General features: G+C 42.7%; 1 protein-coding gene across 1 annotated transcript in view; it reads left to right on the top strand.

The window, feature by feature from the left end:
* LOC148840091 (rho guanine nucleotide exchange factor TIAM2-like) overlaps positions 1–17913 on the top strand; it is a 60181-nt gene that overhangs the window by 24525 nt on the left and 17743 nt on the right. Inside the window, exons 9-13 of the mRNA XM_088909424.1 lie at positions 1414–1518; positions 2754–2832; positions 3527–3616; positions 4627–4875; positions 12939–13042. Of these exons, the coding sequence (XP_088765550.1) occupies positions 1414–1518; positions 2754–2832; positions 3527–3616; positions 4627–4875; positions 12939–13042 (627 nt within the window). The remainder of the gene's footprint in view (positions 1–1413; positions 1519–2753; positions 2833–3526; positions 3617–4626; positions 4876–12938; positions 13043–17913) is intronic.

Genomic DNA, 17913 nt, shown 5'->3' with positions numbered 1-17913 from the left:
ACATCCTTGGGAAACCAGTTCCCGGGGAGGAGAGATTGCGGAAACACGCTTTCTCACGGGAAAAAGCTGACATTTTCAGTGTTTATTTTTGGTCCCTTTTCATGGATGTGGCCAAGGTCTTTCCCAAACTGTACAGAAAAGAAAACGTTTTCTTCCCCACATACTTCGAGCAAGTTATTTGGTAGCTCTGAGGTAAAAACCTCTTCAGTAACGAGACATTGTTTTATCGTTTGGAGAAAAAGAGCCCACGATGGTCTCTTTGTTCCAGTGCTACACAGTAGCGTTTAAGAGCTCGATCTCGGTGCTTGACGTGAAACACTGCATTGTGAAACATGTTGACTAAAAACAGCAAGTAAGAGGTTCAGGAAAGCCCAAAAGGAAAGGTAAACACAGAGTATTCAGGCCAGTCCAAAGCCCAGACCACTTAGAATTTCTGGATGTTGTGTATATGTCGGAACAGACGTGATGAAAAATTACTTCTTTTTAAGAATGCAAACACGACCAAAACGGTTGTTGTGCTATACCTTGTGTCTGTATGGTAATCTCTTAAATGAAGCATAAGTACAGCTAGGTAAAGTAAACTGACCCGTTAAAAATATAGGGAAATATCCAGGTGATTTGTCCAAAGGCACAGATCACTGTTATGTTGGAAATGAAAAAGTAAAACCGAGGTGTAGTTCCGAATCACACCACTAGATGTCGCTTAAGACTTTCTGTTCTGTGAGCGTTGGCTCTGGACGTGGACGTAAATAATATTACTGTTGGGAGTGCAGAATGAGATCCTTCTTAAGTATCCCTAAGTCTCCGTCACTCAAGGATGGAACCTGAAGAGCATGATTTATTTGGAAGAATGCTGCGAGAACTTGAAATTGCATGATATTGAAATGTTTCTATGTGACCCGTAAAAGTGGAGATGTGGGAATACATTCACGGACACAAGTTATTAAAATTACAATGTGTTAAAATGCAGAATTATTTTTATAATGTTAGTCATCACTTTTTTTCTCAGTTGCAAGATTCGATACATTTTATTATTGTATTTTTTTTCATGATGATTTCTTAAATAGCGCAGTTTAAATTCAGGACTGCCGAATACAGGAAGTTTTGAGATGACAACACTTGAAAAATGCTGCAGTATTCTGTTGACATTTACAGGGTATGCAGAAATGTAAAGATTGCCTATTTAGAAAAATCTGCTGTTATTTTGGAGCGATTCGTCTTGCAATGTTTTAATTTCTGTAATGGATACCGAAAATGTGATTGCATTTTGTTTGCTAGAACCAGCTGCGTTGCATTGTCCCAGGCGTATGAATAAATTGAAGCCCAGTGTATGATGAAAGGGTACTGTTCAATGATATGTAAGGGGGAATTGAAGACTTTGAGCAAATACAGTATCTATCCTTTGTGCTACAGAAGAAGCAACTAGACCCAGGCAGGCACTGTCTGCGCCTTCGGAGAACAGTGGGGCAGAACGTGGAGCTCAGCACCCCCGCGTCCAGCGAGTTCATCCAGGACCTGGTGAGACTCTGTACAAGATCAGCACCAAACTGCAGCGTTGGGTCATTCTGTCATCTGTTGCTGTTTGGGACTGAAAGGCAAAGGTTGTTGTGGGATGGTTCCATGAAAAGTGATTGGGGCTCAAATGAAATTGGATCTTTTTTAATCATAATAAAATAATTCCTTACACTTATATAACACTTTTCTGGACACTCCACTCAAAGCGCTTTACAGGTAATGGGGATCCCCTCCACCACCACCAGTGTGCAGCCCCACCTGGATGATGCGAAAGCAGCCCTAGTGCACCAGTACACTCACCACACACCAGCTCTCAGTGGGGAGGAGAGCAGAGTGATGAAGCCAGTTCAGAGATGGGGATAATTAGGAGGCCATGTTTGGTAAAGGCCAGGAAGCTGGGGTAACACCCCTGAGAAACAAGAAACACCCTGAGATTTTTAATGACCACAGAGAGTCAGGGCCTCGGTTTTACATCTCATCTGAAGGACGGCGCCTGTTTAGAGTATAGTGTCCCCGTCACTATACTGGGGCATTAGGACCCACCTGGACCACAGGGTGAGCTCCCCCTGCTGGCCCCACTAACACCTCTTCCAGCAGCAACCTTAGTTTTCCCCAGGAGGTCTCCCATCCAGGTACTGACCAGGCTCACACCTGCTGAGCTTCAGTGGCCTGCATGTTGTGAGTTGCAGGGTGATATGGCTGCTGGTTAGGGTTAGGCTTGGGTGAATAGGCTGTTAAATCCTTGTAACCCGTGTTTGTGGTTTGATTTTGTAAACCCAGTCCTCTAGTCCTCTTTAGAATTAAAGCTTTTCTGGTGACATGACTTAATTGACATGGCTGTGAATGTGCTTCTCCCAGTATCGGAGCAGAATTAGATAATGGGTTGTATGAACAAGAGATGGGTGGGGCTTTCTTCTGTGCTTGTTGTACCAGCAACCTGCCAGACTGCAGTGAAATGAGTAAGAGACGTGACACTCCTCCAGGTGTCGCTCAGTTCCCTGTAAGACACTGTGTAGCTTGCAGTGTAGCAAATGACAAATAGCTCAGACTGGTGGGCATGTTGGAGGAGGGGGGGCACAAGTCCTCATTACTTTGTTGTAAATGGGTTCTCGTAGAAGCAAACTAAGCTAAAAAATAATTGGAGATTTTATATTGGAATGGGCATTAAATAAAAAATAGTACCTACAACTTTTTGGTCATTCTTACTATTTTAATGAAGTTTCTTTTCATTTTTACAGGTGTATGATGAATTAGAAATTATACCTCTGAATCTTTACCAGTTGCTCCTGTCCAGGTCTCCAAGTACAGTTGACTTTGGTAAGTTCCAGAGAAGTAACCCTGTCTCGCTCTCGCATTGTGGAGATGAGCTGAAAAATTGGCAACAACAATTCTGGAGTCATTCATTATAAATCGAAGAAACTGTCTGAAATTGCAACTTAGAAATATTTCAGAAAAAAGCATATAAAAACTAATCTAAAAATGAGAGGTAATTAACTCTTGTTTTGCTGTTACTATAAAGGACAGCACGGTGGCGCTGTGGTCAGCATTGCTGCCTCACAGTGTTTGGGCCCTGGGTTCAATTTCAGACCTGGTGTGCCCTCTGCATGGAGTTTGTATGTTCTCCCTGGGTTTGCATTTTTCTGTTTTCCCTCCACAGTCTGCAAACTGGAAGGTTAATTGGCCTCTGTGAAAATTGGACCGTTTGTGCGTGCGTGCGCACTGTAATGGACTGGCGTCCCATCCAAGATGTATCCTGCCTTGACCCGTTGTTTGCTGGAATAGGCCCCAGCTCCTCTGGGACCCAGAATTAGACGTACCGTTCAGAATCAGATGGATGGATGTTACTATAAAGAAATGGGCTTTGCAGATGTTTCCACTTTAATTTATTGAACACAGACTTGCTGGACAGTCACTGTCCTGCGCACCCTGCATGTCAGCGTATGGATTATGGCTGTGTCTGCTGTGCTCTTGCATTCTCTATGTGCAATATGTGGAATGTGCTGTGTTGCAGGATTTGCAGTCACTGGTCATGTGGACGGGTTCAGGAACAGCCGGATATTCGTCAGTGAAGTGCTTCCCGATGGAGTGGCATCCAGCGAAGGTAGATCTTTTTATCTTGGTGCCCTGTTACACTCCGTTCTCGGTAAGACTAAGAGGTATACAGTATATTCAGTTGGGGAGCTGCGTCAGCATGCGTAGGCTGCAAAGGAACAAGTAATAGGTTTATTCCATGCTGAAAAAAAAAAAGAAAACACAACGTTTCGGCCGTGGAGCCTTCTTCAGGTGTCAATGTAGAATATACTTCTACAGTATATTCTACAGTGCATAGTTGTGCTGACTATGAGTAGTTATACAGTATTAGTTGATTTGCGATGCGGTCAAGAACAACTGCAAGCTGCAAGTCACAGCTTCTCCCTTTGACTTTGGAACGGCGGTGATAAAGACTGTATTGGACAAGATTGAAGGAAGCCACGGAGAGCTGGGCATCTCGTATGCCATGAGGTTTACTGCTCGAGAGTCCAGTCCCTCGGGGGAGCGGAGAGTTGCTGTAGTACTAATCTCACAGCTGTTTCATGTTATTTTGAAACTTGAGTTTTTCTGACTGGCTTCGTGAGACCTAAAGACCTAGAAATCCAAAGATCCGAGTATGCCTGGCCAAAATAAATAAACGTGGCAAGCAGAATAAGGTATATAGGTAAGAGATGACCAGTTGGATTCTTTTTTTCCTGTTTCAAGTATTTTAGTCTGAAGTGGAGGAAAAAAGCAATTGCGTCCATTTCTTTTATTTTTTGCGGTTCCATTTTCTGCGTAAACAGCAGTCCATTGATACCTCACACTAGGAAAGCTGCAGTGTTGAGGCTATTTATAGAGAACAAAAAGAAAACTGTTTTCAGCTGCATGACCTAATTGTGCAGGATTTAAAAAAAAAAAGCTGGCCCTTTTTTTTGGGGGGGGGGGGATGAAAACAAGACTGCATTCAGTTTCGAGGTGTTTTTTTTTTTAAGTAGGTTAGTCCCACAGTAAACACCGCCGTACAGTGACTCACGTAACCGTTTCTACCCGTTCCTGAGGGCTGCGGTTGTTCCTCATTTGCCCGCGCTGTGCTTGCAGGGCTGCGGCAGGGGGACGAGATCCTGGTGCTTAACGGAAGGAGTGTGTCGACCCTGGACCTGGGGCTGATCCAGACTCTGTTCAGCGAGCAGACGCTGAACATGACCCTTCGGAGAGATTCCCCCTCAAGCCTGTGGCAGGGATCCGCCTGGACCGCGGCCGAGACCAGGGACCCAGCTCCACCCTTTCCTCCCCCGGGTCAGTTCCTGGAGGACCTGCTTGAGAGCCACACCACACCGCCCTCCGCTGGTGAGTCCGTTCCTTCCTCTTCCACCCCTCCTGCAACAGCACAGGCAGTCCGGTTTAATCTCCCGGCACTCTCGGCATCTCAGTGCCCACGGCATTATAGTGGGCACAGTCAAGAGTTTTCTTTTAATAATCCAAAAGGAGTAAATTCGGAAGCCGTTGGTACCACTTTTCTAGCAGTGGCCTGAGCTTGGGGTAATATATGTAGACTGGAAAATTGTAAATGTGCACTTATAAAAAAACGATAAAACTGAACCAAGTAGTTACAGAGCCATATGTCAGACTTCAACATGTCAGGTTATGGAAAATGTAGGACATAGTCAACATGGATTAAGAGCAGGTCAAGTCTTGCTAAGTTAACGTGTTGGAGATCTTTGAACAAGAAACAACAATAATGGAGACCTACAGAACTACCGTATAGAATAGAAGGCTTTTACACATGGGTCATATAAAAAATGAGTTCTCAGTTTAGAAGCAATAGGCTTTCAGGGAAATGTGTATTAATGGATAGAAAAGGGAGTGCAGATACAGTACGGGGCTGAAATTGGGGTGATGTAATTACTATACCACAGAGCTACTGCTAGGGCCACTGCTCTTCCTACTTTTTTTAGAATTGATGATTGAGTTTCTAGATAGGTCAACTAGCCCCATGTGCAGATGCTGCTGCAATAGGAGTAACATAGGATTATGCTATAGAAGCGGCAAAACAACATTTAAAAAAGATTGATGTGAAATTAAAGACAGGCCAACACCAAATTTGCCCTCATTTCAAATTTCTCAGATTTATCAGAATCTGAATCTTGTCGCTGACTCTTCTGATGTTTTTTTGATTGATCCTTTGGTGTTTCTGAGCAAACCAATCTGAAAGCAAATATTTTCATTTCCTCTTCAAAATCATCTTTAGTTTCCATATGGTGGTTTGCAGTGTTTTGTGTACTACCTATGTGATACTTACAGTTTTATTTGTGTACAATAGTCAGATAAGCCTTTTAGCAGTGTACATTATAACAGCACAACTGACTAAAATTTCTACAGCTGCTCTGGGGTATAAGAGTTATTATTTAGAATTTTAAAGTACTTCCAAGGATTCCCAAAACAGGATGTGGGGATTTGAAGCACGGAAGTGTTGTTTTATAAATACACATTGCAGTTAGTACTATCCTGATGACAGCTAAAATTAAAGTGCAGTTGGTTTAGGTCGCTTTAACACCTCTCTGGTGTGGAACTGTAACTGATGCTAGAGGAAGAGGTTGTGTTTCTCCGGGAACTTGGGTATCAGCAGCACTGACTCAAATAATTCCGCTGAAGCTGTGAGGCTCTTCGTCAAATGTGTCCTTCTGATTCTTAACAAAGGTTAACGTGGGAAAAGCAGCTACCTTTTGCTTTATGAAAGTGTCTCCAGAGGAACTGCAACGACTTATTTTGATGGTTTCAAAAAGATGTTATTGATCTGACTGTACCGAAATGTAGGGAACTTGGAGCCTTCATGGTAATAATGGGGAACTGCAACAGTGTTTTAATACGTCGGGGTGAGAAAGAGTCAGCAGTGCCGAGTGCATTTCCAACCACAATAGAAGTAAAATGTGCACAGTCACTTGTAAAACCTCCAGTTTACATCACAAAATAGATTAAATTTCCAGGTCTGCGCAGAGCCGTGTTCTGCGATTCAGAATGAGGGAACAAAGCTTCCAGTGAGGTGTAGTGGACTTATTGCACTGTAAACGCGCAGGCTTGTGAAGACATCTCTTTTAATCCAATAGAAATATTGCTGATAAATGGAACTTACTTGTTACCTCTGCATGCAGATCACATTGGAACATTTCTGCGGTGAAATGTCTGCTGCACAACCTGTGCCTATTCGACCTTGCATCACTTTTACATTAGTCATCACAGTGAGCAGGAAGGGCCGCATCACTTCGCAATTCATGGGAACTCGAATACGAGTTTGTGATAACGTGGCGACTCGCAGTACTTTCACCAAGTTCATGATTTTGAGCTTAATTTGAATTTTATTTTTTTATATATGTGGTCAATGAATTTATATTGTGACTGAGTTTTAATAACTGGTCTGAGACATTGTGACTGCAGGTCCCCTTTAAACCAAAACAGGATGCTATGGGGAACTACAACAGCTCAAGCAGCAGTCAGGGGTTTTGGGTTTGTAAATGGAAGGTTGTGAGTTCAAATCCCAGGCTAGATACTGCTGTTTTACCCCTGAACACAATAAAATACCCAGCTGTATAAATGTCCAAATGTAAGTCAGTTTGGATAAAAGCACCAGACAAATAAATGAGTAATTAGTAATTATATAGGTAATCGGAAGAAATCACGTTTTTAATCAAAATCACCGTAGCAGGTCTTGCTTTTGCTTATCTGCTCAGTCAAGCAGTTTCCGTTTGCAGCCCTTCCCTTGTTTTTTGAAGTATGCTTACACTGTACTCCTGTCATTGCCACCTGGCTTATACAGTGCTTTGCATAAGTATTTCCCCCTTCCAGTGATGTACCGTATTGTTGAGTTGCAAATGGTATGCACACATTTTTTAAAACAAATCTTTTTATTCAAAACCTGAATACCCAAACTAAACCCTTTTATGGGTGAAATAATTTGAATATCAGCCAACACTCAGAATTAAAAACTGAAAATCAAAAACATGAAAAGGGTGGTTGCTTAAGTAATTATTTCCATCAAGCCAATACGACTAGTACTTGGTCCTACACTCATGCTTGAAAGTTGGTCATTATTTTAGATATAGAGATATTATATGAACCTGAACTCTTGAATGAATGAATATATAGAATGAATATCCTAAATAAAGATGTCCCACACATAAAAATGGATTTGAACTCACAGATTATTAGACTGTGATATTTAACAAATCACCAGATATTCCTGTGTGCAAAAGTTAATGAACAGTCAATAACATGTGGCACCTCCTTTAGCAGCAGTAACTTCCCGCAGTCGCCTCCTGTAACCAATTATCAGTCCCTGACATCTTGCTGGAGGGTTTTTTTCCCCCACTCCTCTTTACAAACCTCTGCCAGCTCTGTGAGGTTTGAAGGATGTCTTGCATGAATGGCCCTCTTCAGGTCCTGCCACAGCATTTCAATAGGATTCAGGTCAGGGCTATGGCTTGGCCATTCCAGGACATGGAAACGCTTCTTCCTAAGCCATTCTTTAGTGGACTTACTTAAATGTTTAGGATCGTTGTCTTTTTGAAACATCAGCTTTGTGCCCAGCTTGAGTTTTCAAACTGATGGCCCGTCATTCTTCTCAGAATTCATGATTCCCTCAATGATGTCTAGTTGCCCAGGGCCAGAGAAAGAAAAACAGCCCCATATAAGGACACTCCCACCACCATGCTTGACAGTAGGGATAAGGTTTTGTTGGTGGTAGGCTGTGTTGGCTCTTCGTCAAACATGGGCCCTCTTGTTGTGCCCAAATAGTTCAATTTGGGACTCATCTGTCCAGAACTCTTCAGGCTTGTCCAGGTGGTCTCTGGCAAATTCCAGACGGGCAGCTTTGTTCTTTTTGACAGAAGAGGCTTCTTCCTGGCGACCCTTCCATAGATGGCATTTCTGTTCAGGGTTCTGTTCTGTTCATAGTGGAGCTATGCGCCACTACTCCAGAGGCAGCTAGGGAGGCTTGTAGATCTCTGGATGTTATTTTAGGATGACCCTTTACCTCTATTATCATTCTCCTTGTGGCCCTGGGTGAAATTTCTTCTTGGCAGGGTTGCCATCGTTTTAAATGCCCTCCACTTGTATACTATTTGCCTAGCAGTGGATTTATGGAGTCCGAATCTTTTTGAAATGGCTTTATAACCTTGTCCAGATTGATGAGCATCCACTACTTTTTTCCTCAGTTCTGCTGATGTTTCCTTAGTTCGAGGCATGATGCTAGACTCGTTCTGTAGGAAGAGTTACTGACCTGCTTTTTTGCAATTATTTATGTTTGCTCCTCCCTAACACATCATTTCAGATCTTCAGTTTCATTGGTTACCTCAGTTAATTGGTTAACTCTCTGTCATTGACCCACCTGATCCTGCTTCACCTTGATGTAAGTCGTAGAACTAAGGGTTCGCTTATTTTTTGCACCTGCACAATTTCTGTATACTGTGTGTATTATTGTGCTGCATGGACATTTTTCTTTTAAAACACTCAAATTGGCGAATAACTATGCTTTAATTCAAGTGACAATTTCTGATTAAATATGCATTTTGTGTTTAAAAAACCCAATAAATCTCACATTATGCAATGGGTTCACAAACTTTCAGGCATGACTGTAGCATCTTTGGCAGCAGGTACTTCTGTGAAACGTTTTGGATAAGTCTCTGCCCACTTTGCAAACCAGCGCTGTGCAAATTTCACCCATTATTCTTTATCAACGTGCCCAGGCTCTGTCAGGTGGGTTAGGGATTGTCTAGGGACAGCAATTTTCCAGTCTTGACATGGATTTTCCATCACATTGAAGTCACGACTTACTGGGCCAGTCAAGAACATACACTGACAAGACAAAAGTGAAACTTTGGACTTCTGCTTCGGGTCATTGTCCTGCTGAAAGATTTAATTTTATCCCCGTACTTTTCTCCATCCATTTTCCCCTTGAGCTTGACAAGCTTCCTAGTCCCTGCTGGTGAGACGTAGCCCTAATGCTTCTACCACACAGCTTGACAGTAGGGATGTTGTCACCTGTGTGTTGTGCTGTATACATTGTATGTTGTGTGCTTTTCAATTGGGCTTCTTTATGAAGTGGCTCAGTTAATTTTTAGATTCATGTGGCTACTAAACTACCAGACAGTAGGACTACAGTAAATGGCATCTGATCTGCAGCTGTTCTCACTTGAGCCCAGGAGAACAAAGCTGTGCAGAAGGTGAATGGAAATGAGAAGTTGGAATAGGAAACTGACATATAATTTCTCCTAGACACCTCTTGCAAATGTAGAGAGCTAAAACACAGCTTATTATTGGAGTGAGAAAATACGTGCCTAATATCTGCACAGCTGCCTGCCCCTCATGATCCATTTGAGTGATTCACTTCAGAATTGTATAATTTTACACCCACAGTCTTCTGTCATCTCCACCCACTTCCTCAGAAGAAAAACGAAAACAAAGCTGTTGTGTGAAAAGTATTTGTATTTATTTTGTCTGTCGTATTAAAACTGGGTTGCTTTGAAGAGTGCTTGACCACTCATTCGTCTTTGAAATCTCTGACCAGCCCCAGATAGCCTCTATTTCTTCTCCAACAGCTGCACAGCTGTTAATACGAGCATCTTCCGGCAAAGAGCAACGCTGCATGTCTGCATGGTCAGGGTTCTAAAATAGGATCTGAATGAGACAGAGCCTTGCATGCTGACAGTTTACTGCTGACCTGATGTCAGAGGCTGCCTACGCAGTAAAGTGCTTTCATAGCTAAAGATCTGTGATAAAAAAATATGTGATTAAAAATGGCAGATTCTTAAGTTTGGATATACTGTCCCTATAAACAAATAGGACAGCTGGTCTTTGGTTGGTTCATAAGGTAAGTGTGTGTGTGTGGTTTCTTTACTACCCAAGATGATTATTAGTGCTGTATGTTTGCATTTTATTAAAAAACCTAGTTGAAGCTTATAAATCTAGAATTAGTGTTTTTTGTACAGAACCATTTTTCTTTAAATGTCTTAATTTCCCAGTTGGTTTATGTCTGTATTAAGAAAAAAAACTTTAAGATAAAACTTGCCGGACTGTATTATATACACAGTATATTTATATTGAAAGCTTAAGGTGTTTCAGGGTCTTCTCCAGTTGTTTCTAAATATAGTCATTTTCTGGTTCTACAATGCTTAAAAGTTCAGTGTTTCTCTTTGAATACCTTAAAGATCACAGCAGAAGGCATGCTTGCTGTAGCCGAGAGTGCGTGTTCTGGATTCACTGGTCACAGCTAGGCAGATTAGCACCAGTGGCCACCAGAAACTGCACAACCTGAAAATGTCTGTGGTTCGTACAGTGGGAGCCTGTTTCTTGGTATGTTACTGTGAGGCTCCTAGAAGCACAATCCTCACGTGCATTGAGCTGTTAGTGCTCTGTGGAGGTTGAAGAAAAGCGCAGGATGACCTTGCTTATTCCACACAAGCAGACTCCTGGACCTGGACCCAAGTCCTGTTGATTCAACTGCAGGCTTTTTACCTATGGAGATAGGTGCTGGCAGCCTGTCATACTACTGTGCACCCATCGCACCGGCCTGGTGCTGCCCAAGTGACATTACCTTCACATTCCTGCAAAATAAAAGGCTGCCTATGGGGAAAAAAACTGACGTTTTATCATTGCATGAGTCCATGTGTTATTTCCAGAAATGGGATTTTGAAGACTTCTAGACACCTTGTCTAAATACCAGCAGCCATGTCACTCTGCAACTCACAACTGGCAGCCCCACTGAAGCTCAGCAGGTGTGAGCCTGGTCAGTACCTGGATGGGAGACCTCCTGGGACAAACGAAGGCTGCTGCTGGAAGAGGTGTTAGAGGGGCCAGCAGGGAGTTTATCCAAAGGACGGCGCCTGTTTACAGTATAGTGTCCCCGTCACTATACTGGGGCATTAGGACCCACACAGACCACAGGGTGAGCGCCCCCTGCTGGCCCCACTAACACCTCTTCCAGCAACAACCTAAGTTTTTCCCAGGAGGTCTCCCATCCAGGTACTGACCAGACTGAGCTCCAGTGGGCTGCCGGGTGCGAGTTGCAGAGTGATATAGCTGCTGGAAAGGTTTTAGAGTTCAGTGGTTTAGGGGAAGGGGCAGGTGTATCTTCTACATTTCAACACATTTCCTTGATCAGCATTTATAGATTAAACATTTTAATCACTCCGGAGAAGTATAATTTTGAACAAAGCAAAAGAAAACAACTGCAAGATCACGGTTGGGGTGGTAATGATTGCAAAGGCTTCGTTGTGGGACATAATCATAAATGGCACTGTTAGAATAGATGAGAATTGTGTCCATGTGAAATCAGAAAGACGTGGGAATTCAGAGGGTTATGCAGGTAATGGATTTTGAATATTTAGATTTCACCAGATGACAAAGCTTTTTTTTCTTTTTTCTGAAGCGTAGCGTTCGACACGGAAAAGCTCTTCCTTGCCGTCTTAAAAACACAGGGCTGTCAGTAACTTTGTGTTGTAACAAGGATACTGCACATGTTTTGTCTGTTGGCATGTGAGACCTTTTGAAATGCAGCCCTGAATGTCATGTAGATGTAACTTAACTCTAATGTCATATGCTAGAGATTTGGTTTACCCCCCTTCTGAGAAGTGAATCTGAATTTGTCTGTCCTTGGGCAGCAATCTGAAATGTGGTTGTGTATAGCTTTTTCCACTCCGTAAGCCTTTGCAACACTTCTCTGTTTCTCTTTAAAGTGTTGCTTTGCAAAACATGTGACACTCTGAAAAGAGAATAAAAATAGGGTGTTTATCTGGCTGCTTAACGGCCTTTACTTGGATGTGTTTCATTGTTGAGTGCGCTGAAGAAGCTAACTTCATGAGAAGCTGAGAAGTCACATGACTTGACAGTTTAGGTTTGTATTTTTTCGGTTTTTAGTGTTTAGGTTCTCCAACGTCCTGTGCTCATATGTGGTCAGACCCAAATTTAAAACCTGTCAGCTTGGGTTCTTTCTTTGTGATTTTAACGAGACACTTTGCCCTTTATTCTCAGGCAGGGCTGCATTTAAACCAGGTCTTCCTCACCGTCTTTCTTTCTGAACTTTGGGTAACTGGGAAACTCTAACTTGAGTTCCAAAAGGTTTGATTTGCAAGAGCTGCTTCTCATGAAGCTGGGCTTTTAGTGCCGATATATCATGTTATCATTGAGTACAGAAGTTCAGTTCCCCTGGGAAGAACATCTTATCAAGTTGAGATTTAAGAAGTCACCATTTTCTGTCTTTTCACCTTGAGAATTTGGAATTTTTTGCGGTTTAAAAATATGGTTACGTGCTGGACATTTCTGCTTTATGCCATTGAAAAAACTGATTATTGGCAACATTTCTTGAAAAGCCTCAGAATGTAATGATTTAAATCTGTAATGATTTCTTTTTTTAATCTCAGGTGTTGGCGGTATCCACGATGGCTCTGGCACTGATGTAGGAAGCACCGCTGACGATGCTCAGCTGCACCTTTCTCCTGAGCTGCGGACTGAACACCATCGAAAGGTGAGAAGCAGGGCACTTAAACCACATTACCGTCCCCTTCCTTTGGATGAAACAAAGTTGCATCCTTTTTTTTTAAGGTTAATTACCATGGCGAATGTACACGTGCTTCTGAGAGACCTTTTCAGGAAAGATGAACAAAAATTGAATGATGTCCAAACAAAAAGAGAGATGTTTTTATTTCTCCCGTGGAATCCCTGAGGTGTTTTGAGGCGCTGGCGGGCTCACCTGCAGAGGGCAGGTAGAGATTGCCGTCTCTGACCACGTGATATAGTCTGACCACAACTGCTTCAGCCAGAGCTCTGAAGCTTCTCATCAGCACCAAAGCAATGCGGGTGCGTTTTGGCACCGGTGGCCGAGATGCCAGGCTGGGTCTCCTGGCCACCTGTGTGAACGCGCTGCGCTCTACGCAGCCCAGTGACGGCTCACAGGAACCGCTGGAGTGGGTGGCTGTAGGCTGGTGTGGTGTCAGTCTGAGCGCTGTATAATTTAATGCCTCATTACTTCGCTCTTACTGGTGAGATTGCTTATTACTGTCAAGGATCCTTGGAGGCTGTGGCAGCTGCTCCCACACTGAAGGAGAGGAATAGAGGGCACAGCAGCAGAATTAAGTATATACTGCTGTCTATTTTTTTTAAAAAACTACTGCACTAGTCACCTTGGTGTAGTTGCTACACTTGGTTATTTGATTAGAATCGTTCTGCATTAGTTTCGGAGAGAATTTGGTGCTGTTTGACCTGTCACCCCCCCCGGTTTTGTCAACATTTAAATTCACAATCTCATTTCAGTGCAGGGGCTGGTAGTTTGAAAAATTATCTTGAAGCGCTGCAGATTTCTGTCTCCAGCAAAATCTTTCAGACCGGTTTTCTGCAGGATGTCTTTTTCTGTTGAGGATGTTCAGATTTCACTTGCGTGAACAGCCCACAGGTATAAAACCTTTGTCTCCTGCGTTGGTTTCTGCCTGTTTGCCAGGAACGTAAGTATGGGGGTTTTTTATACTCGTGAATAAAATGCCGAATTCCATGATGACTTTTGCATAATAATGTTTGAAAGCCAGTCATGCTCATTTCGGGGATACGAGTCCCATTTTATTTCATGTGTTTTCAGTGTCGGTGCTTACAACCTGCTGAGTGCTGAGACTGATGAAGTGATGTACTGTTTCCTTTTCTATCAGTTTGATTTAAGAAATGCCGTTTAATTCATATATGGATGTGTAGTTCCTCACAAATCAATATTGCGTTTCATTTTTCTTATTGCTTGTTTGTTGAAACTGGACGCTTTCTTCAGAATACACGTCTCTATAAGGGGTACAAACTGTCACTTGTCAATAGAGAGGCACGTTGATATAAAAGGAAAATGATCATGTCAAGTAGGTGTTTTAAAAAGACTACATTGTTGCAGAGCTGGATCGCTTGTACAAACAGACAAGCCCATGCAGAGGAGAGATGTGTCTAGCGCCGTTCGATAAGCTTACCTACTGGTGTTTTGTAAAGCATAATGTTATTTCCCAAGGGGAGCAATCAAAGCCAACAGTTCTTGACAGTTGGTGTACTGTATTAGCGTAGTTGCGATAAATGCAAACCTGTTCAGTTTTGGGGGCAAACCAGTTACAGTTAAGACTTGTGAATCATGTAACGGTTGAAAACACTTGAAAGGGTGTTTAAGGTGCTGCGTCACAAGGACAAGCAGTGATTAAAATAGTATTTTGATCTTTTTTTCAGATACACCACAGTGTAAAAAGATTTAATTTCATACCTTTTTTTAGTTTAGTCAATCCTTATTTACTGTGACAAGGCTGTTACTGTGAAAATTATGGAATTGTTGTCTCCCACCCATCCACCAGGGCGATTTTCCATGGTCTGCTAAGCTCAGTCCAAGATTGTGAAAGATTGTGCAGGATATTGTCTGTGCACACAGTGGCACACTGGTCAATAGTGTCAAGCACTGGACCAGCGCTTGCAATCTAAGCAGCCTCAGAATCTGAACTCAGACATCCGTTTCTTAAACATTTTATTACATACAATTTAATTTTATTTAACACCCCAGTTATTAATTGCTTCTTTTAAAACATTCACCAGTCCCTATTCCTGTAGGTCATATAAAACTGCAGAATGTTTGTCTCCAGTCCGATTTAGTACATTGTAATGTCTTTTTTCAGTGTTTGTCAGTCATTCCACAAACTCTCCCCTGAAGTGTGCAGTATGCATGAAAATCACAGAAGTAATTAATGGCTGGCTGCAGAAGGTTAATGGCTATTGTGGCCAGCTGGGAGGAATTAATGTCACTGTTCAGAAGAATGTACTTTTTATTATCTACCAGTAGTGATGACTTTTTCCAAGGTAATTAATTTGATTGTCAATTCCAGTTAATTTATACAGAGACAAAATTATCTGTGGCAGAGTGTGCACAAGTTAATTTGAAGGAGAGTCATAAATACTCCTACTAAAATGCATAATTACTCAGCTTTTTGTGTCAAGTGCTTCTTCTGGCTGATAAGCTGCTTTTGTGTCCTGACAGCCACAATTAGAAGTCCAGTGCTTAGTGTTTATTACGGGTTACAAAGGATCCAAAATCAAGATGTGCAGAAGTCCTTTTCCCCCGTATGGCCTGTACAATTTCTATACCTTTACAATGAAAACTTAAAGTTTAAAAGAAAACTAACACTTAGGTGTCTGTATAATGTCCTATGTCTGTGACTTTATTATGGCTTTGCTGGTTTAGGTCTGTGGGTTGTTGGACACAGAACATCTCTGATTTACTTCTAAATCTTTACCGTCTAGTTTTGTGAAAGTGGCAGCGTGTGTAGGAAAATATTATGCAGTCTGTATGGTAAAACATACAGCAAGTTACACAGTATAACAGACAGCACCACACAGAGTAGACAGTAGTTCAAGTAGGTAGCTGCGTCAGCATGCGTAGGCTGCAACAAAGAAGGCTCCACAGCCGAAACGTTGTTTCCTTTCTTCTCTTTTCAGCATGGAATAAACCTTTACTTGTTACAGTGTTGACAGTGCATTACAAAACTGTACATAATAAATAGTGATAGTATGTGCATATATGGTAGAGAGAACAAGAATACCTGGTAGAGCAAGTCAAAAGTGCAGACTGCAGAGGGGCATTGAGCCCTGAGGCACTGGAGTTAGCTGTTAAGGATGCACACTGCCATAATGGAAGAAGCTGTTCTTGAGCCTAGTGCTCCGCGCTTTAACAGTGCGGTGCTGCTTGCCAGAGCGCAGGGGGGAGAACAGCTTGTGGCCGGGATGGCTGGGATCCTGAATGATGCATCGGGCTTTATTGCCACAGCGGATGGTGTGAATCTCGCCAACTGATCCTTTAGTCCTCTGTGCCATTGCCACAACCCTTTGCAGAGAGACCTTGTCACGCATGGTAGTATTGCCGTACCTCACAGTGATATAAAGTGAGTAGGGGTTCTGGGTTCTGAGCTCTGGATCAGAAGGTTGTGGGTTCAAATCCCCAGTGACCAGCTGCTGCTGTACCTTTGAGAAAGGGGCTTCACTCAGATTGACTTACTAGTTGAAGAAAGGATTAGGTCTGAATTTTTCCAACAAGATTTAACATGTACCGCTAATACATTTGAAACTGTATTCACGCAGAGACCAGCGTTGGAAGCTGATGTGCTAAAAGAGCTAAACTTGGCCCTGGTGGCACCAGTATAGTTAAGCTTTTGGGGAAAAGAGATGGAGCAAACTAAGACAAATGCAGTAAACGTAGGAGCATTTTATAGGACACGATGTATTTCTGCATCCTCCAATCATACAATGATTAATTCGGTCAAGGGTAAAACAAACAATGGAGAAGAAATAAAACATAAAAAAACTGTTTAATGATATTTCTTTGTACTTCATTTATGGCTTTTTTACATTGGCCAATAAAGACCTAAAACAAAGCTTTTAGACAAGAGCAATAAGCGAACGCCAAGGTCTCATGTGGTTGAATTTGCCCTGCGGAACTGTACCCCCGCTTCATCTGTCCCACTGCTGAAAGCGCAGTGACGTGTCTGCTTCAGCCTTGCGGGGGATCTGAAACAGCACAGCTCCTGCATGGTTATCAGAACTTGAAATGAGCACTCAAGCACGTCATGTCTGAGGGGCGGCGAAGTGTCTGCTCAGCAGTGCCCCTTTCTATTACACCCTGGCAATCTCTAGATGACTCGGCAGTCTTGCTTCGATTCCCCATTCCATTCAGATTTAACTGTCCGCAGGTATTTCGCGTTTCTAAAAATACCCAGACTGGGGCACGGAAGTTGACTCATAAAGACGATGCCGTGGAGCTCACTATACGCTTTGAAGCGCTCCTCTGTTGAGCCTTCCTGTGATGTTTGAAATTTCGCTAACGCGTACCATCCCTCACCTAACACTCTTATCTGGGTATCGTTTGACAGGAAGCGTGACGCTGCAGTCAAGCGTTCTGTGAACCACCTTGCAGAGATCATTGATAAAGCTTTCAGTTGACAGTTTGCGTTAGGATGTGGCATTAGCCTTTTCCAGTTATGCCTGCAAGCTGCGACCTTGCTGATGGCGCTGTCTGAGACACCGGGCCTCTTAGTCGCATCACGGATTGGGAAGTCATCGCTCTCGTCGGGAAAGCGTTCAAGGTAATATGAACGACGCAAAAATTAAGAACAGGCTGTTGGGGAACAGTCACAACAGAAACCCAGGTTTTCAAAATGAAGTTCTGCGCTACATTAGCATTGTCCCATGATGCAAAAAAGAAAGAAGGGTATGAAAGAGTGAAAGAAAGGGGGCACTGATTGGAAACCTACCATTTCATAGTAAACCGCTTGTAGACAATCAGCAGTCTAGACTGCAGTATAGATTGCATGCAATGCTTTGTTGATGACAGGCACACAAGCT

This window comes from Atractosteus spatula, chromosome 2 (genome assembly GCF_055471065.1).
Source record: "Atractosteus spatula isolate fAtrSpa1 chromosome 2, fAtrSpa1.hap1, whole genome shotgun sequence".
Lineage (NCBI taxonomy): Eukaryota > Metazoa > Chordata > Actinopteri > Semionotiformes > Lepisosteidae > Atractosteus > Atractosteus spatula.
The sequence above is the reverse complement of the archived record's forward strand: the minus strand, read 5'-3'. Positions and strand labels throughout refer to the sequence as shown.